The 27,202-nt window shown below is 38.1% G+C and overlaps 1 protein-coding gene across 2 annotated transcripts; it reads right to left on the reverse strand.

Annotated features, from left to right (window-relative positions):
* Positions 1 to 161: 161 nt before the first annotated feature.
* On the reverse strand, positions 162 to 26,222 carry LOC112468734 (guanine nucleotide exchange factor for Rab-3A-like). Of its 2 annotated transcripts, none has more exons than XM_025038055.1 (9): positions 25,840 to 26,222; positions 5,124 to 5,495; positions 4,115 to 4,412; positions 3,700 to 3,948; positions 3,192 to 3,430; positions 2,470 to 2,853; positions 2,008 to 2,110; positions 1,854 to 1,920; positions 162 to 1,616 (listed from the first exon to the last, which is right to left on the reverse strand). In XM_025038055.1, the coding sequence occupies exons 2-9, from the start codon at positions 5,456 to 5,458 to the stop codon at positions 1,537 to 1,539; spliced, it is 1,755 nt and encodes a 584-aa protein (XP_024893823.1). In that variant the 5' UTR covers positions 5,459 to 5,495; positions 25,840 to 26,222; the 3' UTR covers positions 162 to 1,536. The 2 variants fall into 2 exon arrangements, with proteins under 2 accessions (XP_024893823.1, XP_024893822.1); XM_025038054.1 differs by lacking the exon at positions 25,840 to 26,222 and adding an exon at positions 11,888 to 12,095.
* Between the last annotated feature and the right edge of the window lie 980 nt (positions 26,223 to 27,202).

A 27,202-nucleotide genomic window follows, 5' to 3' on the forward strand; every position in this document is an offset into this window, starting at 1 on the left:
ATATTCACGGTACCGAAATAACTATTTATCGGACACTTGGAGTTTCTATGTTTGAGTCATTGAACGAATTAACCAGAAAATTATTGCGGAGATTATTTATCTCGAAAAAAAATTAATTAGCATATCATGAGTCGAAATTTAGAGTAAAAGTATTAAGAATATTTTTTTCGCAGTAAACAAAATATATATTCGTATATACAACCAGGAGATACATGACTGACACAAATGCCAGTTTTGATTGCAATACGTCAGACTAATATTTATAGAGTAGAAACGAATATGCTCCGTATAACCGGATGCATTATGATATAGACGTATAGAATCGTTACATGTCATGAGAAGTTTCAAGAAGTTCTATTTACACTAAGAATTTGGAGATTCATATGGTCCACACAGATGTAGCTCCTCTCTGTGAGTAATAATGTCGAAGGTATACATAGTCATCGTGAGTCAACAATGAATTAATCGGAAGTTTAGATGATAATTTTATGTTCTCGAGTTTTGGTGGCACGGTACAAACACTTTAGAATTCCAATAAATCTATACGATCAATGGTATATTTAATGGAAGCCATTAGTCAGATTAACAATTAACACAACGTATAATATATATCGATAAATTATAGACAACGAAACAACAAAAATCACTACGACTCGACACGCGACGGCAAATAAAAAAAACTGATCCGTAACAAAAACACAAATATAAATAATTAGCTAAACACGATTTTTCTTCTGTTCGGTGTTAATACCAAACCACGACATGAAGTGATCTCATATATATAATATGATTGATAACTATCTCATGGAATCAACGGCTCCATTGTCACAATTCACATGAGTCTAACAATAAGTTCATTGAACTTCAGAAAACATGACACAATATCTCAAAAATCTTTCCTATTATTTACATTCCTCGTTTAGGAGAGCCATCGACAATGTCTGATCCGCATGTCAAGATCATTCACAGCCTTGTAATCAGCTTCACTGTCATCTTACAACTTGTTCGCAAATAATTAAATCTATAATCTGCCATAGGCGGCACTATTTCGGCAATATCTCAAAAAAAATTACGTGCGAAAAATTGACGTTTTACTGCAAAATTAATATCAAATTTAATCCTGAGTAGTTTTATATTTTATTTTAAAAAAGTAGAAAAATAAGTTGGTGTATATAAATTAATGTTATTAATCACACTGTAAAATATTCTTAATCAAAAGATGGAAGATCTGTTGTCAATAAATTATACTTCCTTTTTACGGTCATACAATACAGTTTTCTGAATGGCACGTAAATTTTTTAGAAATATTATTATATTATCATCAGAATTACTTAACAGAATTAGAGAGACTTCAAATATATATATCTGAAAGATATATATTGCAACATTGCACCCTCCCCTTCGCTGCACAAAAGGCCGATAATCGACGAGAGCGTCGCTAAATTATTCCGCATAATTCACAAATTTCTATTTTCAAACAATGAACCCCTAGCTCGAAATGACTCGAGACTAGATGACATCCCGCCTACGCGAACCTCAAGACGACAATGCCAGACCCAACCGTGCAAAAACCATTTCCTTTCTCAGCCGCGTGATCTCCCAGTAAACGTCGTGAACTGCAGATTAATAAATTCCATTATTAATAAAAAAAATAGAAATTATATACTTCCAATTTTAATATTTCCTTATAATTTTCAATATTTAATCCAAAGAACTATACATCGAAGCCATATTTGTTTTAAACTCTTTTTGCAAATATTTAAGGGCATTATAAATATAAAAAATAAATTATTAAAAAATATATATAATTTTCTAATAAATTATATTAAACTATAGTTTATTATGTGACATACCTGAGCTCTTGACGAGACCACGCTCGACGTATCTCAGATAATTGAGAAAGTCACACACTGCTATAATCTGCAAAGGAACACACAATTCCTTACAAAACAGAATTTTTTAAGGTTTTTGAAATAAATTTAAATAATGATTACATGTAAGACTTACTCGATTGCGACAGATCTGCGAAATGCAATGCCATTGATTTTCTTGATCACCAAGCCGCATACGATAGTGACATTGCCGTGGTGCCTCCAACAGTGCACATTTCCTTAAATCGAAATATTTTATTGCTGTTTCATATATAAAAATTTTATAGAAACGCCAGTTTTATAAATAACAACCCAATCATAAAAATAATAGCATATAATCTTCCAGCTATTGTGTCAGCAACTTCGCGATCTTGCGAATTACAATGCAGTGACAATACAGTATTGCAGAAACATAGAATTGCAAAATTCCACGAATATTAGCGCATTAGAAACATTATGAAAATATTACAATGTAATAATTATAAAATGTATAATATTTGATTGTCCACTAAACGGCACATAAAAATCTTTTTCTTTTACAATATGAAAAAATATTGAGTAGGTATTTTAAATATAATGAAAAAACTTAAGAACGTACTTGGGAAAAGCGAGTTTCGTTTTGTCGCTGACCGCCTCGATAAATATGATGCCATCCAGAACAGCTTGCCTGACCTTGGTTCCCAATTCCTTATTCGGGAAATCCAAGCAGAGATCGATATCCTCTTTAAATACCCTCGCAACGAAGGGATCGCTTTTGTCGACGCAAGGGTTCGTTTTCCATCTGAGAAACTCCGTATGCACCCTCGGGTCGACTTCCAGACCGAAGTCCTTGCACTCCCTCTCTTTCTCCTTCTCACGCTCACGCTTCCAATCCCTCTCGAGGGCTTCCTTATCGGTGGGCAAAGGTGGCCTCTGTTCTTTTACAGGCGAATCAGGAGGCGAGTTTTCTCGACCGTATTTTAAATTAAAGTGCGACGGCGACCTGCATCAAAATTACAAATTTTTTAATATATTATTAATTTAGCTTGCAAAAATAAACGCAACGACTTTTTTATATCTCTTTTAATTTAAAATCATTTATATTTTTTATTCTTTTTTTTTAAACATTTTTATTTTTATTTTTAAATCGACAAAATACATTGTAAACTACAGTCCTTTCTAGTACTTTGTAACACGTAAGAATATTTGTTCGAAATTATCGACAAACAATGTAGAAATGTATAGATATTATAAAATATTGTTTAAATTTATTATTTCCATATTCAAGAAGCACTCGGCAGTTTTAAAAACTTATAAATCTAATAGAAAATTATCCATTACCTTCGGTGTTTCTTCGTAAAGAGTCCCTGCTGACTGTCCTCCCCATTGCTAACGCGTCCCTTCGTGTCGATTTGAGGATGCAAATGGGGATTGGGCCTTGACGGTGTAGATGTGAGCACCAAAGTTTTCAAAGCCGCTACTTCGGCTGCGAGCACTTCCGATTTCATTCGGCTCTCCTCCAGGAGACGCTCCGCCGTCGCCTGACGTACATTAGCTTCTCGAACCATGTTATGTGCCTCCTGAATATACATTTTATAAATAATATAATATTCTTTACAAAATTTATTTAATTTCTTTGCAAAATTATATCTAATACACTTTGATAAAATATCATTAAACGCATTAATTCAAATCCGAGACATCAAAAATTACGTTTTTTTCTGTTAAGTTTTTGACAACTTCTGAAACCCTACATAAACATTATATAATTTTTTTTTTATATTTTAACATTATACTTTTTAAATTAAATTTCTATACTTTTGTAACAAGTAAGAAATTGGTGACTAACTTGAAAGAGGCTGGCAGTGAGGTCCTCGAGCTCAGTCTCTACATCCTGCCTGATCCGCGAAAGTCTTGCCACTTCCTCGTCCTTTAATTTTAATTCTTCATGAGCCCTTTTAAGTTCCTCCTGTAACTTCGCCACTGCGTGTTCCTTCACCTCAGCCACTGCTCTTCCCCATTGCAGGGTAGTAGGCGATGGCGGGCTGTTGGTTTTTTTAGAAGCACCCAGTAATTCTTGCTTTGATGGTTCTTTCGGCTGAAATAATTTTCAAAAACATCACGTAAGTATTAGTAAAATTTATATTTCTAATACAATCTATATTCAACGCATATGTATACATTTATAGTTATTATTTTTATATTAATTTCTTATTTCTATGAGATGTCTTATCAAAATCTGATAAACCGAAGACTGAAATTACCGGCGTATCTTTAGGAAGGGAGGGTCTCTTCGATGATTCGAGAGAATTGTCCTTCTTCGAGTCGACCGTATCGGGTTTCTCATCGCTGGCTTTTCCCGCAGACTCAGCTTCATTCAACCTAAAATCCAAAGGTTTCGCACGTTGAGCTTGAGATTCCGAGACTTCCAGCTCGTGAGATTTCAGCTTTTCGCAGGGCTTCACGGGCTTCTTCTCTTCCGATGGATTTCGATGTCGCGATAGGACACCTTGCAATTTTTCGTTGTACGTGAACAGTGGAGCGGTTTTGGTTGAGCTGGAACTAAAATATGCAAATCTCATTATAATTATTATATTATATATAAATATATACAATAATAATACAGTTAATAACTGGCAGTCTCGAACATCGATTGAAAATCTTGAATATGACACTCGTGTAGTTTTTTACCCAAAAAAGAGAATTTTACAGTCGCAGCAAAACCATTGCTGTTGCAATATTCGATGAAAGGGTGACTAAACTTCGTTACCAATTATTGGATATTATAGTTAAATCTTTTTTTTTTATAGAATTATATTTTTTGTTGATTGTAAGTCAATCTCTCAATTAGAAACACGGATTTTCTGCTACAACAAATCAGTTTAGTTTAGGAAATACATTTTGTAGCGAAATAATCTCTGCTTTGATGGGATAAAACAAGAATTAATTTGTTATTGTAACAAAATGCTTCTCATGTATAAGCAATTAAAATTTGTTATAATAGAATAAAATACGTCAATCTTCTTTGTGCAACACACATATGAATTTCAGTTCTTTGTTTAAATTGATATAAATTATTAATACAAAATATATTAATATTAATTTTTAATATTATATATTACTAAATTAATGTAATATTTATTAATTGAAATAAAAATTTCGTCGCAATAAGTTCTATACATTTTAGCGAGCGCCCGTCCAAAAAGTTAATTAAATATCTACTTCGTAAGGAGCGATTTCGATAGGAAAGTAGGAAAACAAATCAATACACACCTATTATCTAGGAACTTGGTGTCGTCCTCGTCGAATAGACTAGTGGGCTCTTCATCCTCGTCCTCGCGTTTCGTAGCATATCCAAAGAGATCCGTAGCTGCCCTCGCGAGGTCCGATTTAAGAATAGGATGTGGTGGATGTAGCGTGGCGCAATCAGTCTCATCCGTGTACAGCTCATCCTCGTCCGTGGTGTATTCCTCATCGCCAGTGGTTCCGGTACTCCCAGCTCTTCTGTGCTTCGTCGTGAGCGGTCGATAGGCGTATTCATTCGAACCGGAAACCGACTCGTTGGATTCCATTGACTCGGGCTGCTGCTGCTCCTGGACTTCCTTCATGGCGCCTCACTGTGACCGGATGTAGTCTTCAAGCTTGCTACAACATTTGATACCTCGATTACTTCAGGAGTAAAATTTTCCTTTTATTATATCATGGAGAGAGATAATGCGCTCTATCTCTTATATTCCTTTTAGGAACGCTTCAATATTTACGAATATTAATACTATAAATTCATCTTGCGGAAAATAATCAATTTTGTAATCTAACGTTAAGCAATCAATAAATTCCATTAAGACAAATAATTGTAAAGGAAATAAATGTCCAAATTAATAGAAAAAAGATTTAAAAAAAAATATATGGATAAAATAATATTTTTTTATCTTCAAAAAGTTGAATGTATGTAATATACTTTGAATGATTAATTATATTCTTACCGAGATTCTTACTTAATATACAATTTTTATTATTACTGCTCGCAAAATGGTGTTTATTAAATTTTCTTGCTGACAATATGTGTGTGATATACAATTGTGCGATTTGTAAAAAAATTGGCGGAGATCTGGCTTGTGCCAGAAACTATGCGAAAATCTTTGTTTTATAAATAACTCGCGAATTCCATGCATTCCTCGCATGTGAAGGGATGGGCATTAGCACGGACATGCGTGTTACACGCACGCATATGTCTCTATACTTATTATGTAAACATACCGCAGGAAATTTAAGCTTATTAACACTCCGGCCACGTCAATTAAGCCCATTACTCGCCACGATCATTACGCAATCGCCGTAAACTTTATACGTGCAAAAATTTAACTGGCAACGGCTGAATTCAGTGTCTCGCTGTTTAATAAAAGATCGCCGTGTAGTGTTAATTGTTTTAATTATATTTATCAAATCAGGTTAAATAAATACGAAATACTACGCGTTACGCATTCAGGCACGAGACTGGTATGGAATCCTATTTTTACCGAATTATCTCTCCTGACACTGTTTCGTCTAACTACTCTAATAACTTCCAACTACTCTAATGCTTGCAGATACAATACAACTTGAGATAATGAAAAGGAACGAAAGCGCGCTATCATGTTGCACGCATATCCTTACGTCATCCTGCCATATCGTGCACGTGATACTTAAAAGGATATATCCACTCACACACCCTACTGTAAATCAGGAACAATTAGGAAACTCGGCGAGTTTCCGTTCTCGTCGCAGATCGTTAATATAACTTGTCTCAGGTTGTCTCAGGTGACACTGAAAACGCGACGATGATATCGTTCTAATTAAACGTAAGTATGTTATTAATTCTATCGTTGAATCTCCGATGGATATAATGCTAATTAAAACTCCCGACTGTGTTAATAATACGCTCAGTTTTAAAAGGTAAACCGTTTTTTTTTTCCCCCGGTAATTCAGAATATGGGTAAACTTCCGACTCTCTTAATTCCGCGGAATAGCGCTAATTGGCGTGTAAAGTATGCGGAAGAGCACTTTACAACTCAATTTGCATACACTCATCCAGTTGCTTCCATCGCTGCAAGAGGTCTATTATTTTCTGAGCCTGGTGAATTTTGAAATTATTCAATCACGAAACGGCGACACACGGATAATGAATTCGTTACAATGTTATTTTACTACAAATCTTTACAATCGCCAATTAAAATATTGTACGCGATTTCAACGTATGTACGTCGTACCTCGCTTGTTTCTTCGTTTTCTTACACGACTGTGATAGGTACTGATAGACAGACCATAATTTCTGCGATCGGAGACGCGGGACGACGCTAATGACTCGTCCGATATTCGAGGATATCGCGAGGATTGTTTTCTACGTATTCTCACGAGGCAGGCCGTTAACAATGTAACAGGCGGTACCGCGGGATCCACGAAGATGATTTCCTTGGGGGCTATATAAGGGAGGCGCGGGGGATTGCGTCACGGTTAAATCGTGATCGCGCGAGAAGGCGGCGAGTGGTACAGCCGGGCACACGCTATGCTTCTTTCTCTCTTTCTCTCCAAGATCATCGCGGGGCAGAACCACGCGATAAGCGTAAACCAAGGACGTAGTGTTTTTTATTTTTATTACTGAGAAGATTCCAAATTGTTTTTAAAATTGAAGAAGCAATACATATTAATATTCAAATACAAAATTTTAAGCTGCATTCTGTCTCTAATTATAGCTCGATTTTATCAGTTTCTTTATTACATAGGTACAAGTCAGCAATAGAAATTGCAAAAGCGTAGAGGAAATACGTGCAGATCGACATCATGTGTTCGTATATTTATAATTTAATAAGCAACGAGCACATGGAAGCCCGAACCCTGTTTCGCGTTAGTGAAAGCGTTAGCGAAGGTAATCCTGCGGCTAATTAACACGAAAGGGATTAGAGGGTGCGATTATTAACATTCAGAGAGGAAACATCGCGTTTCCTGCGAGAAACGCCAGGGTCCGCGATATTCCCTGGGTATACAGTCCTGGCCTTGCGCGCTCTCTAGCTCTCACGGCTCGCGTGTGCTAGTTAGCGTAACGTACACGCGAGTTCTGAATTGACAGCATCTCGATGGTGTGGGTGCGTGTGTGCGTTTACCGTTTCGAGCGTGTGTAAGCCGCGTGCGACCGCGTACCAGTCGCAGACACGTTCTATGAACGGCGCACCATGACAGACGCGACAGGATAGGACTGTGCCTGCCACGCTTTCATTCGTTTGCCAAATGTGTTCCGAGCGAGAAAAAAACCTTCTCTATTTTGATGTGAGATCATCGGGGATAAGAACACGAGAAGCAGAAGTTGAAACCTCGATGTAACTTCGCTGAATTCAAGTTTCTATTCGCGATAAAAGTCGCGACGATTTAAAGTTCTCTTTCGCTCGTAAAACTTTCTTGAGATTTAATTTTTGAAATCATACCGGTTTGAATTATTGGTTTCTCGGAGCAAGTTTCTCGGGGATAGTGAGTCAGAATTTTCGAATAAACTTCGCGTGGGTATCAGCAAAAAAAATGCCAGATATAAGTCAAGATTCTCCTCATAGTCCTCATATATGCCGTAGTATGTTCTCACCTGATTTCCTATCTTAACTCTTCTATCCGCGTTCTTCTATCGAGTATAATGTTTTATTCACGAGATAAATCCTAGTTATTGAATAAATATACTTGCTCTCTTTCTCACTTTACAATCGACGAAGAGAAAAAAGAAAACAGTACAAGTTTTACACGAATAAGTTACAATTCTTTGTTGAAGCTAGTCAGACTCTTGTGATCTAAACAGATGTGTCTATAAAAACAAGATGCAGCGAGATTCAATTTCACAGTGTGAACAATAAAGTACAAGGTGAAGTAATAATCCGAAAAATTGATAGCTAGAGAATCGATCGTGCAAGCTTGTCAATCAATGGATCAAGGTTTCAAATAATACCGGTGTAATATTAAAGATACTTCTGCCTTGAGAATTATATAGCCAATAGACCTCAATTCGTATGACCTAGATGCATGTAAGAGGGACGTAATTTAATTTCTCGCTCAGTGTAGTCATGTCTATTAGTAGTTAAGCCTATTAACAAAATTCGCGGTATGAAATTTCCGATTTACCTAATTATCATTTATTCTTATTTTCCGCTATATTTAGCATTGTAATATAATCATGTAAACGCACCTAATATCAAGTTCACGGAATCTAGCACGAAATGTGTTATTCTAATTAAATGTGTTATCCACAAGAAAGAAAGATAATTAAAATTCTTTCGTAAAAAGATATGTGCGTAGGAAGTCGCGGGAACATAATGCATTTTGCCTTCGTGATGGCATTCTCTGATACAATATAACGTCGTCAGGATTGCTGTCGAAGCGGGTGTGCGAGTGTGTGCAGAAAAATTTAGAGGCGAAATCGAAGCGTGTCGTTTTACACGCCGTTGCGCGATTTGACAGTTCGGGCAGGTGCGTCTTAATCTCGTCGCGCGTCTTCTTTCGTACTGAATAATTATCCGTGCGTTGATTGCGAGAGACATATGTATGTATAACTCCACCGCTGATACACATGTAACCTTCAGCGCGCGAAGTATATACATGGCTGCACCTTTCTTTATTGATAACGTATGGAGTTCGGGACCGATTTGCACAATTCGCGCAGCATTTATCGCGTGACGCACGGACGTGCGTAATGCCATTATTTTGCTTCTTTTTCCGTACACAGCACGACAAACACGTTTTCACGAGCGCACACCGCGCTGAGCGTACTCTTTTTGTTATTCTGTGATTCATAGATCGCCGCGGCACGGAAGCTACAATATAGAACTATTGTGTAGCTTCCTATTGTAGGATTGACACACCGCGTATTATAAATGATAGAGACAATGGCACGGGGTTAATCCAGCAATGTTTCATTTCGCACCCTATAATACCTGGTGCGGTTGACTAACAGTATATCGGCTCACCGAGTAATTCATACGACATTCATATCCTCGAGATGAGCCACGCTTGCGAGAGCAATGATGCATAATTCAACGTAAGCAACAATGATAACGGGAATAATACGAGACATAAAATTTTCAGTTCTTTGCTAATGCATTGACTAATGCAAATTTACTCTATTCTTATATTATACAATATGGCGTATATACAAAATAAAAGAATATGTGTACGCGCGTGTGTAAAATTCAAAATATAAACAGAAAATATATATATCATATATATTGTGATGAAATTCATAATAGGAATAATAACTAAAGAAAAAGAAAGGGCTTCAAATCAACACAGAGAAATCATGCTTAACTTTTCCAACACTTGACCTTTGAAAAAGAGGCTGCCAAAGGTAAGATGAAAGACAGAATGCTTATGCAAGGTGAATATATATAAAGGCCACAACGATGATACGGCTAACAACATAACTATAGCAGGAGAATTACGAGAAGACGGGAATATAAAAAGAAATGTAGAAGTTGTTTCCCACGTATGTTAGGACAATGCATCCGCTACTAAATCAACATTAACGATGCCTGCGGAACCTGCAAAACATCCCGAAGGTCGTAATGTTCTATCTAGATATGCGAATTGAAGATCTGCGAATGCCCTAGTTCTTATTAGACGAACTAATCGAATTTGTGATATATGATAATTGAGCTTCTCGCAAATTGAAGCTACAAATATATATAGTAGTAATTGAAGGTATAAAATGGTCGTTTGGTGTTTTCTAACTTTTTAATATTTACTTTAAAATCTTATTCATTTTATTTTATATCAAATTTGAATGTCTTTATTGCAATTCATCACTCAATTCATCAATCAAATTAATCACAATTTAATGAAAGCTTATTAATTTCGATCGGAATTGCTTTATTAATATTATTGGAATAAATATTAATTCGATATATTCGGAAGCACATACCGTAACCTGTCATACGTATATTTCGATCGAGCAATTATTTAAACCCGGTAAAACCCACATTTTACCTCGCCGCAACGACAGCGTTCACCGCAATCGGTTATTCAACGATTACAAGGCTTACGTATAGAACAAATGAGAGAGGAGGATAAATCGGAAGTGCGTTATCGCGCGACCAATCTCTGGTTTCCATTTGATAACGAAGCACCTGCTCAACACACAATGCGATCCCAAACAGATATATACCTCGAAATAGAGGACGAGCGGAGGAACCAGCGAAACGGGAGTGAATAAATCGCGCGTATCCAGTGATTAAAATGTCCGGCAGCAATACGTATATTTAAAACGTGCGTCGACTCATCCCAATATCTCTTCTTTCTCCCTGTCGATACTTTTCCAAATACTCTAAATCATCGTCCGGCAACGAGAGAACGCTGCGTTGCGTATTTCACTCCGCTTGACGCAACTTCAATCCGCGGCGACGCAAATGGAAAAAAATATTCCGGGAAAGTGCGCCAGAGTAATTTTCTACGATACGCTCCGTCAATCAAACCGCCCGGCCAATCTCGGAGCGAATTGCTATCGAGAGTCGAAGGTCGGGTTTCGCCAGATTCGACGTTTGACGCAAATTACGAGCGAGCTGGGGAAAAACTGAAATTAATATACGCGCATAATATATACGGCTGCCTTTCGAAAAATATGCGCCTGTATACCGATTCTTTCCCCACCTTGATCGCAATAAATAAAATTATACGATCGACAATAGCATTGAATGCCAAACTCGTTGTCATTGCACTCGCTTGTATGTCGCTGTGCTCGCGTCCAATCCACTCTGCAAAATCCAATTTACGCTCCTCTGACGCACGATCAACGCAAAGGTCGAACAATCGCGATTCTATCCCTTTTCTGCTCGCACGATTACATTTCTCTCGTAAAACTAGAATCGGGGAGAAGACTCGTGTCGCGCAGGTACGACAGGTGCGAGATGAGAATCAGGTTCTCGTGCGGTTATGCTAAAAAGAAACGTCAGGCGCGGAAAATCTAAGAAATGTCAGCCGATATTGCTAGAAGCAGAAGCCGAAGTGACAGCCGAGTTTCCGGCAGGGCGACCTACCTGTCAGGTGAAATTTTCTCGTGGCGCGTTCCGAAATCGGCGACATTCGTCACGTCGGTTTGCGTGGTGGATTACGGATAACGATCGATCACGACGCGGACGTCGCGAATGCGAAGTCAACGATAGACAAAGGCAGAACTGGTCGAACAGAGTGAGTCACTGAATCCGCGCTTCGCGGCGGTTCGGCGCGGACTGAACCTGCTATACTCTCCCACTCACACTCTCTCTCTTTCTTGCCCTCGGAGTCTGCCAATGATCTCTCCCCCCCTTCGGCATCGCCGCGATCACCATCCTCCTCGCCGTACATCATCAACCTGCCGTGGCGATCCAAGAGGAATTACGTTGTGCAACCACCACCAACTGCGGTGCACGAGTGGTGGTGTCGTATATAATAGAGCGTTTCAAATAGAATCGTAGAGCGAATTGAAGACTCTCTCGAACGCAAGAATGAGGAAGTTCGCAATTTGCAATTTTAGACACGACGTCACGTTCGAATCAAGCTCTAAAAATCGTGTATTTATCTCGTTGAGTTCTTCGATTCTTTAACCTTGACTAAACGTTACATAAGAAAAACGTGTAGTAAAGAAAAATCATTTTTAAAGACCATTTACTGTCCATGCTGGTTAATCTAATAACAATATTTCTGTGTGAATTTTGTACACTCTTTTCCAAACTCAATAAACTGCGCGCCGATCTTTTGTCTTTAAAACACAGCTCTTTGTTGGAACAATAAAATCCCTCTCTACTTAAATCGATAATCGATTTCACTTTTGATGCTAAACATCCTTATTAAATCACTGTAAAGAGTTTATTGCGAGAAGTGTCACCCCAGCCAGGGTTCGAACACCTGGACCTCCCTGCATTATCATCGATTATTCGCATCTTGTAGAAAAGATCATCGACAGCTATCCGGTTCCACTTGCATCACGGATCGTCTTCAACTGTCTTTTTCTACTTGTTCGAGTAACACTCGTCGGCCGTCTGTTTCTACTCGCGGAACGACAAGCACGCCATTGACTGGCCGCATCTTTGTCTGGCGGTCCGTCGGTTAGCTGTGCATTTTCGCTTATATATTTGCATTTAATACGTGACTCTCCTTACACGGATCCCCATTCCCGACCACTTGTCCGCTTGAGAGCTCTCCCTCCCACGCGAGATTTTCGATAATAATAACATCCCTCTCCCGTACCTATCAATGTTCAGTGTGCCTCGAGTAGGCCAACTAGCTGGAACGTTAATTATAGCGTCCGTAATTGAGTTTGATAGGGCTCAATGAGATAAGTGTGACCCTTGATGCGAGGCGGCCCCTCTGTACTACGTCTGGGAGTAATAACACTAACCATCTACTGGTTTCTTCCTACGTGCGTATCTGCTATTAAAGTCATCCGACGTAATTTCTTTTTTCCAGGAAGTACGAAAATAGTTATTCCTGCTATAAGTCTACGTCGCAATCAATCATCTCCCCACCAGCAGGATTAGCTTTGTTGACACCAAATAATAGAAGGATTTTATTCGATCTCTCATTCGTATGCGAATTTCTAAACGGGCGCACTTACTCCTTTACTTTGTAGCACAATTAGAGCTGGAAGCATTAGAACATTAAAAGCTTCTATCGTATCTCCCGGACGATTCTATCCGCTTGCAACGTGAATGTAACTGAGAACTCTTCTTACAACGCAACCGCGTTGTATTGTTCGTTGCGTTGTGCTGCAATTCCGCTGCTAAACAAACGTCAGCTTCGTGAAATCTCAGCTGTATCCTGCCCCGAGGCCGATAATAAAACTTCACCCGTCAATATAAAGTTTATCGTAGCGTTCTTCTGTTATTTACAATCTGTTATTCACAAATCGAGTTATTATCGAAGTTCTAATTGTTTGTTTCGAAAGAACTGACGCAAAAATAAATGAAACAACACTCTGAAAAGAGGTGTTTGTTGGGGAAGAACATTTTTATTTTCTTCTCTGTAAAATTTATCCAATTTTTCGAATAGAAGTTTTGCTATTAATATTTAATAATTAAACCGTTAAATACAAAACATGGAAAAATTTTAAGAATAATGATTTTTGACAAACAAGAGACCAGGAAAAATTCAGATCTTTTTACGAGTTATTTTCGATGGTATGCTTTTAAAGAATTAAATGTTTTTACAAAAGAAACAAAGGCGAGGAAACCTTACCAGAAAATTCTTTTCGTGTCACAATTGCAGAACGATTCAAGGTTTTTAAATGCCTTTTAAATGTCAGTTACCGCAAACGAGAACTAATGTCGAGAAATTCTTTAAGACGTTTGAGAAATTCGAAGGAACCATGAAAGTCACTATTCTTTGCGATCAACTCACACACACACTTATACGTCACGTCTAGATGTATAGCGCGCGTGAGACGTTATTCTCGGCTATTTGCGTGCGATTTCGTCACTTTCTGCGCCGATTTCACCTCGTCGAACAAATACGCAAACATACATGCGGATATACGAAATGGCTTAGAGAATGCGACGTGATGGAATTCGCAAATAAAATTTTTATCGAAAAACATTTTCAAATTTTGATGAACTCTAGGGAATATTTATCCCGCGACGCCCCCGTAATAAAGTTTCAAAAATTCATATTTTGAGGTACGCGAACTACGCGGCGTCTGAGTTGCCATTAATATTTCAACAACGGCTGCTGTCTATTAAATTACATCTTTCAATATTCACTATGCTGTGCAACGTCGAAATTCCTGACGATGAAAAACGTAGTTTTATTAACATTCTATACATTTTTTTCTTTTCTATTAAGCTCAAAGAAGTCACAATTTGTAACAAAAATATACTTTATAAAGTTTGCGTATCTTCTATTTGCTTTAAAGTACCTAAATAGTTTTATATTTCAAATTGTAAAAATTTATTTTTAGATGTTTGCAGACGTATGAATAAATGTTTTCATATATCTATAATTCTTTTTCATGTATCTATATTTCAGTGTTATCGATATCGTAAAACGCCGCATGTAAGTTGCACAAGAAGAAATAAATTTCTCTTGTATGACACAGGACATTATGAATGAATGATTAGGCAAATGTATGGGATAACAGGCTAACGTTTTACGTTGAGATCTTCCTGTGCCAACCAATTATCTGACTATTCATGTCAAATCAAGTCTCTTTTATCAAATAAAAAATTCTTAAGATTATCGAATTAAGTGCGATACAAGTATATGCAAACTTGTAAAAAATATAATGATGGAATTTATTTTGAGACGTAAAGCAAAAATTAATTAGATCATTGAATTCTTGCAAATATCACGTAATGTCGTTAAAATAAGGAACGGCTTGACGAGCAATCACTTATATAGCCGCATATATCCCTTTATTACCTATATTAAATCAGCAGACTGAGCAATTATCGATCTCGCGGACGTTTCCAACCCTAATTTTTCCCAACTTCCACTTTGCTACATGAGCCGGCATAATCGTGCGTAAACAGGGGTCGGAAAGGGAACAAGACGGAGTACTCTATCCCTCGTGCAGTTTCCCAAGCTTATTTTTAAACGTGCAGTCGATGCACCTAGGCCTGCGCCAGCGTCTCGTTGCAGGAATTCCATACGCATACACGATATTACATACGTCGCGTATAGGTATACCTATATGCCTATACCTTCGCGACAGTATCGCGCAGATCATGTGTAGATACGTGCTCTCACGTTCCCCTCGGGCCGTGACCCGACTGCGCACGAGCCGTGGTGAATTCCATCGTGCAAAAGGGCCGGCGGGGCCCCACGTAGAAGCCGATGCACGTGTGATGCGGAGTCGCGTTGTTAGATGGGTCACAAAGAGCAACTGCCCAGACAATGGGCCGGCGTTATAATGGGTTCGTTATTTTATTATAGCGGCGTCGCGCGTCTATCGACGTCAACGAACTCACGTAAGGTACTTCACTCCGTATACAGCGAGCCACAAAAGTATTTGTATACAATTCAATTTACGATTTCACGCACGTCACATATCCACAGAAGAGAAAATATGAAATACTTTTATTGACAGAGATATATGATCAACTTTCTTAAATCAAATTACGAATTTATTATTTTAGTTTGTAAAGGCCAAAGGAAATAAAAAATAATGGACAAAATTACATAGACATTATACATGTATATAAGATATTGTAAAATTGATGGGAAATAAGTTGTTTGTTGCAGATTACTCTTCGTTAAATTTTTCTCAGCGAAAACATCACGAAAAGTCTCATTGTTTTGGTCACAATTCAAATATCGATTTCAGAAACTTTTATTCAAATTATATTACGTCAGAAATGATATATTATTATTCATTCATGTTTTTCAAGTGTAATTCACGAAAAACTGTTCATTTTTAACGTGGAAACTCGACAGCTTGCCCGAGAGAAAAAGACTAACGCTGTATGTTCGTTTCCGACACTTTGTATAATGTAATGAAAAATAGCAAAAAATATATCTTCAAGGTACACCGACTTATGTGTACGGTGCATTACATTGCACATATGATACACTGGTTTAAAGATCATATAGATCGATTGGAATAAATTCCTCTGAGAAAGTGCACTCAAGCGGATCTATTCCGCTTCAAAGAGCGTAAACGCCATACGGCGCACGAGATTCCACACGCGCAACCGTGGGATCGTAACACGTCCTCGTAAGATAGTTCTTGAAATCGCGTAATTGCCTTTGATTTATGCAGCATTAACCGGAACTGTCTGTTACAGACTTCGCGGTCTAAGTTAAACATAACTATCAGATGTAGGATAGAACACAGAATCTAACACTATTAATTATACAACTTATCACATTTACGAATATAAATTGAGAATATATATTTGCGATAAATAAATTATTTTAACTGATCATAATATATTATCTCGAATGGGCGAATATGATCCAGAAATTTTTTGGTCAACAACTCTCAATATACCATCATTAGTTTGATAATTGCATTAAAATGTATGTCGATATTATCAATACAAAATTATCAAACGTGATAATTCTAATCGAAAGAATAATTGTGGTTCCGCAGTGCTCGATATTTTTCGAATGCTCGATGTGGAATTGAAAAAAAACACTTCTTTTATGTCGAATAATATTTTTCTACGATCGAAGAAAATATCAACAGAAAAATAACGCTGTGAATTGTCGAGGATCAATTTATTAACTCGCAATACCTAGCTTCGTTTCAGCGACATAAAGACTCGATCTGTAGTGGTACAAGACAAATATCTAAAAGCTTCAGAGATATATCACGAACACGCGCCGCTTCCGACTGGATGCGATAAAACTTGTGAGATTTATGCAGCCAACAGTATCCTCTCTAATGTTGTAGTCGCGGTTTTTAGTTATCTCCACGGCGCGAACGCATGACGTTGCACGTGCACACATATGTAGCACGCATTCACTTTATCTCGAACGGGATAGGGATGCGCACCTTGCAAAGGAATCTCTGCAAAGCTATACTGAAATTGAAATGGAATCTACAACCGTAGCAATCTAATTGGACGATAAAAACCCATAAACTCGTACAGCATAATAAAAGCAGCATGAGATATGGCTTCGGAATGGAAAGCATCGTCGGATGTATCCATCGTATATAGCTCGTTTTCTTCCAATAAAGACGCTTTCAAGAAATACATTTTTATTTTTTATTATATACTTAACTTTGTTATCTTAATATACCGCAGTATTTTAAAATATTAACAGATATTATTCATTGATTGATTTGAAACTAAACTTCTCCAAGACTTTCTGTAATACACTATACATATATTAAATTCTGTATAAAATGAGAAAATTGTAGAAAATTATGTTAAAAAATAATGTTAAAAATATAGTAATATTCAACTTTTATTCGGAAGAAATTGATTGCAAATAAATTAAAGAACACATCTTCGCTTATCAATTTCTTCCTCTTTTCTATTTTCTTTTACATAAGTATGACTCTCTGAAAGGAAATGACTCGCATTGCGATCGACGATTTTCAGCTTTCCAAACTTTATGCTGATCGACGGAGAATGTTCAGGTCCAAGTGTAAGATTATCTAAATTTATACGTACGCGACCTGGTTAAATAAATGACGGGTGCACCGACGTGAAATCGTGGTCGGGTGCTTCAGGGCTGCCTCGAGGGCAGGGATCGCCCCGTCCTCGACGTCTTCCCGGTGCCGTCGAACCGGCGCGGACTCCGGAATCCAGCGGAAACCGGTACGACGGGTTCCACGGTCGACGAGTACCCCGGCCGATGCGCGCGCGGTGCACGACTTCCCGTACTTCTAACTCATAAACGAGACAGCCCTCGTGTACTTGCTCGTAAAAATTCTTACGGCGATCGTGGGCGCTACTCGTCGAGCGCGCTAACGCGAATACACGTGCGTGAGTGCACGTGCACTTTCGTGCGTGCATCCTTCACTCAACCCGGACACTCCAGCCCAAGCGATCCCGCTTATTAACCCATTGGATCCATCGTGTTACCGTCCATGAACGGGTTGTAACTTTCCTTCGCGTGAATGTAGGAAGCAGGCTTTTTTTTAAGTGGATAAAGTATATCGTAACGGAAAAGTCTGCGTGAATGCGAAATGAAAGAAGACTATAGTAATTAGCGCGGGCAATAGAACAGTGGGAGTAATACCGAAATGCGAGACGTCGTCGGCCAAAAGTTCGATGTTGGGACTCAAACGTTAATAATTATAAAACAACGAGATGGGAATCATAATCTTCTCTTTCTATTTTAATCATTCAATAAGAAAAAGTTACGATATTAATGAGAAAGCAAAAATTAATTGATTTAATCAGTTAATGCAAGAGGCTGACTCGTCATTAAACTGAATCACGTAAATGCGTTTATTATTGTGCCAATAAAACAATTGCGGGGTTCATGTAAAGAATAGAAAAGAATAAGAAAGAAGATGCGTTAATATAGAGTGCAGTAATGCCAAGGAAAAACTCGTAACGGGGTTACACACCATGCGGAAGTAGAATAAATATATCTGCAACGCCAGTAGAAGAAGTGATTAGTTCCGCTTATCTAACTAACGGCCGGTTTGCGCTCGAATGATACATTTGGAAATTCCTACTTCAATTAAAGCGCATTGCGCGTATTGTGTACACCGCGGTATATTAAAAGTTATGCACGTATTTAATTACTTTAATAAAAAGGAATGCACGCGCGTTGCACAAATCCCCGTCACGTGCCCCTCCCGTTCGTGCTTCAAAAAGCGGGAACGCCGCGTATATGTACAGCTGGGGACTAAAAGCCTTTTAACATTAATTGTAATCATCGTTCCAATAACCAGCGTTCCAAAACCCGGTTTTCCGTCGGATCGCTTTATAAACGCAAGCACGTTGACTTTATTGATTAAAAAAAAAAAAAAAAAAAAACGTGAACGCAAGGACGCATCGAACCTTTATTACGCGCAACGTATGATAATTACGTGCACTTCATCATCGATTCCGTCGTCCGTGCGATTCCGTTATCGTCAACAATCCACGGCGGGAGAGCCCCGGCGCGGAGACCGGTTTCTCTCTACACGACCGGTTTTCGAAAATTGCAACGTGGACGTAAAACCGGTTGACGGAACAAAACACAATCGCGGATCGTAATCACTTTTTTGCTCCCGATGAAAAGTGAATGAACAGCGTCCTGAGGAACAGAGAGCGTCCGCGAGAAGTCCGCCGCTCAACCCGCGCGTTCGCGGTAAGAAACTTCGGGGCTCGGACTGATAACTGTAATTGCTTAATTACCGCAAAGCGTCGGCACGAGATGCAATTAACTCTTTCTCTCTCTCTCTCTTTTCCCTTCCGGATGCTCGAATAGGTATACAAAGCGAATTAATTGGACATCGGCGTGCACACGTCGTGTGCACGCGCCTCTCCATTGTGTTCTCTCATCCCACTTTTTATCCATTATGCAGCCGCTGCGGTACGTGCCGCGTCGCGAGTTTTCGTGATTACAACAGACGCCTGACTCTTTTCTATTCTCCTCGTGCCACTCCTGTATCGCGATACGAAAGATCCGTGACATTTTAGTAGAATTGACGCGTCCGCATACCGTTTTACCACGGTCCGAGATTTTTCTCGTTGTGAACCGCGCAGACGAAGTAATGTTCGCTCTTGTTTTATAAATTAATAATTTAAGAAATTAAAATTTTTTATTTATTATTAATTTTTTTCGTTTTCTTTGCATTTATAGATGCGTTTTTTGCAAAAATGATAAATGAAAATAGAAGAATGAGAAATAATTCACATTTTGCGACGCGTGACAGATCACTTCGAACGATCAATTCTTCATTTGTGTTTTTTTTACGGGGATGACTAAAAGAATAGATAATAATATAATTGTATCGTTTTGGAGTGTTATTTACATTGAATTTATAAAGCATGCTTATTTCCGACGCGCTTTCAAGGAGAATTGAGAGACGAAGATATTTCATAGTCCGTTGCCCTTAGAGGCAAACTTTATCGTACACCGCCAAGATGATTTGCGGATGCCTCGAGAATATTTCACCAGACCCGGGACTCTCAAGCGGCGCTTTAGAAAGGCTGACAAAGTCTCGCTCGGCACGAGAGCAAGTAGAACGGCCTGCTCGAATAACGGCATCCGGGGAATTCAGGGCCGTACATTGATAAGAAAAAAAAATGATCCTCCGGTTCGAAACACCTGCGCTATCATTTTCACCGGCGGGCAACGCCGCGCGATAGAGCTGGCTGCCCTTCCGCGCGCTAATGGGATTACCGCATCCGACAATGGAAAAGAAGGAAGATGCGTCTTTCCGTAATTTTCTGTTGCCGTAGGTTACGTATCCTTTGTGTCTTGCCTTTCGTAAACGTTCCAGTGCTTTTACAGTTATCTTACAGCGACATTGAATTAAATCAACGCTAATTGGGAAACTAACGATATCATTTCCAGACGTGAAATTCACGTGTGTGAAAGAGATGAACTTGCGACATTTTATGCGAGTCACAAACGCCTGGCGTGCGTAACATTTTCCTAGATGGATATACGCGCGAGAATAACTAAACAAAGGAACACAAACTTAATAAAACAGTTTCCTACGGCTTTCACGTAATTGCGGTCCACCTCACAATCAGATTTCGCCTCGCTATGATAACCGCTTATTATTAACAGAGCTATATTTCAGACTATCAAATGAATAATCAAACGCAATTCTTTTTCGGATTCTTTTGAGAGCCTGCTCATCAGCTATTACGCATCTTTATTGTGCGCCGCACGTACGATAATGGCTGCCTCCGAGATACTAATTTGTGGTGACCATTACGCGCGAAATAACAGCAATTACGCCGCCTATTAAAGACAAATGAGTGCAATGACTTCTGCGAATTGACTTTTGTCGCACTAGTACTTCATCGACATTACGTGGACATTAATTGCTTTTTATGCGAGCTTACCTAAGCGCAATTTTAAAATAACAGTTGAGTAAGTAATAACTAAATTAATAAAACATTTTGCATTTTAATTGAATTTAAAAATACTTTAGTTGGATTTAAAAATTATTTCAATATCGCGCCATGTGTGATGCGAACTGAGTTACAATAAATGTTATTGTTTTAATTTAAAAGCTGCTTTATCCTATCGAATTTCCATTATTTCTATGAAAAATATTATAAAAGTAATATGTATTTTGTTATGTATGCTTCGAAAAAATGTTTACATTAGATTTACGCAAGTAGTATCGCAAATATACTTTCTTCTTGACGATTAAAATTCACTAAGATTCAACGAATGTAACTAAACTTGATTCCACCGTATTAGTTTACTTTGTATTCGTTATTCGTTAATCTATTTGTTTGCAGCTTCATGCTCCGGTAGCCACGTGTATCAAGATAGAGATCCAAAAGATACATTGCATCCCGATAATGCTTTGGATCAACGTTGACTCGATTTCTCACCGAAATGTTACGTTTCTTCGAATGATTTTCACATCGAGCCGTTTCTCGCGAAACGGCCATTCTAGCTTCTTCTGAAAAAATGATTAATGGCACACTCGGTAGAGAGCAATCAACAATTTTCAGCGATAAGGCAGATATACCACGGTAAATACTCGATCGAGACACTTTGCACGCTCGCTGCACAATAAGTCAACTTTCACCTCGAGTAGAGCTAGTGCTTTCGCATTAAGAGAGAAATCTACGGGTATAACGAGATCGTGCTTTAGACCTTCGCCTCGCCTTTGTTCCGCTTCGCAAAATTTGAAGCGTAGACACTCGCCTTCGCGTGGCTTAAAATATTCGTAAACTGGACGTCCGATCGCGCAGGTGTTAGGAATCTCATTCGCACGTGCAGAACACCGCATAACTTGCGAATAAAATTAGACAACAGGTCTCCTCGTCTGGTTCTCTCCAATTTTGTTATTATGTAACAGCAAGAAGCAAGCAGTTTCTGCTGATCGATAGTTACGAAAATGCATTTGCATTAAGAGATCCATTTTTTATACATATATCTGAACAAAAGTAAATAAAGATTTGTCAGGTCTCCGCATTTTTAATTAATTTTTCCGTTTTTGCTTTCTCTCACAAAATCTGTTAAAAAACACGCTGTGTTGGAAAAATTTTATTTCACACTTTTTACTTATTTTTTCACGTAAAATCATCAGTTTCCTGTATAGTTGATACCATCAATAACGGACCACTTTATATGTCACATGCCATCACGCGACGCTTTCGTTTCATAAAAAGCGCATTTCCGAGTTCTTTTGCAGGTGCCATCGATCAAATGGTGCTCTCACGATCCAACATTCGCTCGATATAATTAAAATGTCACCGAAGATGTTAAATTACTCCCGAGAACTGTCGATTACTTCGCGGCGGGATTTCTTATAATTGATCCTATTAGTCTGCCAGATTTCATTTCTCATGCGTCGAACATCGCACTTTCTCTTTCATTTCCTGCAGCTAAATTAAAAAAACCGGAACTCCCGCGCATGGAACTTCTTCGCGATTTCCAGATACTTGCGGCTTACCGTCCACAAGTGCCATTAAATTTTTTAATTTGCTCGGAAATAGCGAAAACAGCGCGTTAAATATATTAATTCGTTAGTTAAATTAAAAAATTCATTCCGCTCTACAAGCTATCGATTAAATTGCATTTCTATTTTTATTTATTTCGTGCAAATATTTAAAATTTAATTAACACACAAAGGACGCATGAATGTGAAGAATGTAGGAAATATTCACGCATCGTGCGCAAAATGTATGCAACTCATATATGCAAGTTCATGCGGTTCTCGTATCGGACATTGCGTAAATACATGTCGTTGCACATTGATGCCGAAGCACATTGGGAACCACGGATGCGTGTACTTCATCAGATTACATTTAAAGTTCGATGAACCGCATTCGCCATTCATGCTCGATGCAAAGATCACCGATACAGTTCACGAAATAAAGTTCGGAGAAATCGAACGCTTGTAAGAGATTCCATCCAGATTATCTACCGATAAATTGAAAAACATTTATTCGATTTTATAAAGGTAATAACTATATGCATCTTTATGACCGTACCTACACTTTATATCTGTATATGTCTGTATATCTTCGCTGACAAACAATGCAAAATTCACTATCGTATGCACGACGTCATGACAGGATATATTTCACGTAACCGTATCAACAATTTTAAACAATTTTGTGCATCAATGCACGCGGCGTAAGTATAATATAACGCTCATGAAATTGTTGCACGAATATATACCGAGATATTAAAACCTGTTATATGCAAATTCAATTATCTCAACTCCCCTCGTCGCAAACGCAATAACACCTCGTAGAAAGGTAATTTTTAATTATTCAAAACACGATTGCTTTTTTCCTTATCATGCAATTAGAAAGCGCGGAGAAACTTCCACGATGCTTGCGCGAACGGTGTTACATTTAAAGGTTTCGTCGGCGAAATATATTCAGAAAAATCGTGTGTAAACACGAACGTGTTGCGCATCGGGTGCAAGGACCTTGCCTCACTATAATGGATAACAGGCTCCGCCGCGTATCCATTTTTCTATGCACGGTCCACGTCTACGCCTCTCGTCACGCCTACGTACGATAAATCGCGATTTTATTCCGCGCTTTTAGATATCATAAAAAATTTTTATAAAAATTCACACGGAGGGATTTTACGAGTAGCTGGCGATTTGTTACGCAAATCACGGTAATAACGTAATTACCGTTTAGATTTTTCGAGCAATCCGCACGCGGGTATTCGGCTTGCAGTTTCTCGCTTCTTTTCTGCCATTTAGAAAGTAGGATACTCCAGTGACACGTGAGAAATCCACGTATATATAGTTATAGACGTTAATTTGCAGGTACGGCGACCAGGGATGCGTAAAATTTCTACGTTACACGAAATCATAAAGCAATATGGACTTTTCCTCTTTTATTTTCTTTCAATCGCATTTCGAAAAAAAGTTTCGTAAGTATTAACACTTTCAATAGATTTAAATTTATTGTTTAGTTATAATATTAAATTTATTTATTTATTTGCCTTATATTGAAACAAATATAGGCAAGATGCATTATCATGCTGTTGAAATTCCTTGCCCGATAAATAAATTTAAATTAATTCCAAAAATATATTTTCGGTAGTCTTAAAATGACTATTTGCGTTAAAAAATTAAGAATTAAAAGAAGAACGGCGTTTCGTATATATACTTTTATTTAATAGTTAAATGAGTTCAATCGTTGCGATCAATACAATGAGCCCGTAATGCTCTTATCGGTTAGTAATAAACTCCTTCGTACCGAGACCCACCAATCGCAGGCGATTTCGCGATTGCCAATAACCGATAGCCCGCGCGTACATTAGCATAATTTTGCACGCATTGCGCCGCGACGATAGACGCGGGACCGGATGCAACGGGAAAAAAACGGCATATTGCGTCTTACGTAAGGCGCGCTGAAGGAAGCGAAAAAAAAAAGAACGCTGAATCCTCATTGAAATTCCCGGGACAGCGCATTGCTCAAGGCGGTACACCACGGCATACCACCGTTCGGCGAGGACCTACTTTTTAAACGGCCACACGTGATATTTTCTCTCCCACACATATCTTTGCGAAATCTTTGCAACCGCGAAATCCCGAAATTCAACTTCGCGCACGACACGACGCGGAATCGGACGACTAAATTGCTGGTTTCACACGTGAACTCGCTGATCGCCGCGGACAGGAAGAGGATATTGCATCTCCATCTCTAAACTTTCCAGATAAATAATTCCTGTCGCTTATTCACGCGTTATAACACGTAGACATAAATTTCAACATATAGTTTCAGCTATTCCACATCATTTTTTTTTCATCCTGATTCTTCGAAAATATAAAATAAAATTTATTGAAGAACTTGTTTCAAACAATACCAAAATTCCAAATTTTCAAAAGAAAAGAAGGAAATTCAATATGTGACTTGTTCCTTATGATACTTTTTTAATTTTCTCTTCTACAATAATTCATACTGTAAAATATATTTTTAAGATGTAAAATATCATAAAATGTTTTTTATTAATTATTTATTTAAAAGAAAAAATTAATTTAAAAAAAGAAGATTTTAATGACTGCCAATAATAAGAATTGAATTTCAAACTCCAAACAAGCTAACTCCAAGACGATCAATATTAAGTTATTTCTGCATTATAATCTTGCGTGTGACAAATGACAAGTGCCATTTCTTAGTCCACCGCTCCATCCGAAACCGCACGCTCGTCAAAAAGAGCGCGTCACCGCCGGGATTTAATGCTGCTGAGAACACGAGTCGACGCGTCGATTGCGTCGGGGTGTAAAATTTTTCCGCGACCACCCTCAGCCGCACGTCAGACGGAAAATCTCTCGCCGCAGCATCCATCGCGCGCGGTATCCGTCGTCGCCGTGAGAGACGACAGAGAATCAGTATCGATCCGGAGCACGGTACGATTCTAATAATGGGAGCAACCAGGCGTGTGTATAGGTACTTACCCGCGTGTAAGCCGCACGCACCTCTTTGCCATTCGCGCGAGAAGAGAAGAGTAGGAAGAGGATGGAAAAATCGGGGAGACCCGCGAAGCGACGCCAGGCGACTGCGGCCACGCTTCCGGTTCTCGTCCTCGGTGCACTCGCGACTGTCACACCGACCATATACAGGGCGACGCGAATCTACCCGATCCAAACATTCGCACGCCGCGGCACAGACCGCTACTGAAGCCTCTCGGGATGCAGGGTCGCGTCGTAGCCTCGTGATCCACCTGTTGGAGACGTCCTCAACTAAGGGAAACCCCTCTCGGGTGCGGTTGCAGAGTCCGGCGATGGGCATTCAATTCTTCCAATTGCAGGTCTTCCAGTTTTCGTTCAGTTCACTGGTTTCGCGATACACTGCACATTCGAAATATTCTTGTTCAATCTCTACGATCGAACTAAACTGTTCGTTTAGTTGATGAACTAAAATGACGATGTTTAGAAGAAACTGTTTACTTCAAGTGTCGAAAGACTATTTATAAACATTTGGAAAATATTTGGAAGGCCACCTATAATATATTCTTCTTCTCTTTGTTTGCTTTTATCGTTAAATGTTATTTATAGTCACTTGTCTAATTTAAAATTAAAATGTCTCTCGATTGATATAGTGTTCAAAATATTTCTACATTTTCTTTCACATTCAAAGAATATAAAAGAAGAATAGATCAGTAGAGAAGAAGGCAATATTAACATTTCAACATAGAACTCAAAAAGAGAGACATTTTAAATAGAAATATTCGATTTTATTTCTATAAAAAGAATTTATAATCTCAATATGCATCAGAATATATATTTATAAGATATCAGAGAAATATTATTGTATCGTGTAATAATAATAAAAACGCGATCCTAAAGAAAATGTAATATTTAATTACTTTTATAAGCATATTTTTATCGAAACAATTCACATTTATCATTAAAATTTCTTACCATTATATTATATAAAATTATAGATTATCAATTATGTTTTTCTAATATTAATTTTAGAATAAAAGAGTATTGTTTACATTATGTCATTTTAAATTTTTGCATGTATTCTAATTACGTTATAAAATATTATATTTCAATCATCAGTGACTATCTAATTAAGCGAATTAATTATTTCGTATATCTCATAATTTTTTATCCTTGAATTACTTAAAACTCAAATTATACGCAAAAAATTTTTAAAATTACACAGGTATACCAGATATTCTTAAGATAAGTATTTTATAATTGAAGCTACTGAAGCTCTGTTGAATTTCGAATTCTAAATCAGGATAAAACAGAAATTCGGAGTAAGTCTTTGTAGAAATTTTAAAATTTTTTCTTGATGCATTTGAAATCA

The sequence above is a fragment of the Temnothorax curvispinosus genome, unplaced genomic scaffold (genome assembly GCF_003070985.1).
Source record: "Temnothorax curvispinosus isolate PA1 unplaced genomic scaffold, ASM307098v1 QBEX01001931.1, whole genome shotgun sequence".
Taxonomy (NCBI): domain Eukaryota; kingdom Metazoa; phylum Arthropoda; class Insecta; order Hymenoptera; family Formicidae; genus Temnothorax; species Temnothorax curvispinosus.

Bases quoted from the DNA above. Each gene is read 5' to 3' on its own strand.
- LOC112468734 (XM_025038055.1), bottom strand. From the start codon at position 5,458: ATGAAGGAAGTCCAGGAGCAGCAGCAGCCCGAGTCAATGGAATCCAAC. The intron at 2,854-3,191 runs GTAATGGATAAT...ATTTTGATGCAG, and splicing joins TTTACGAAGAAACACCGAAG to GTCGCCGTCGCACTTTAATT. The intron at 1,921-2,007 runs GTAAGTCTTACA...GTTCCTTTGCAG, and splicing joins CGCAGATCTGTCGCAATCGA to ATTATAGCAGTGTGTGACTT.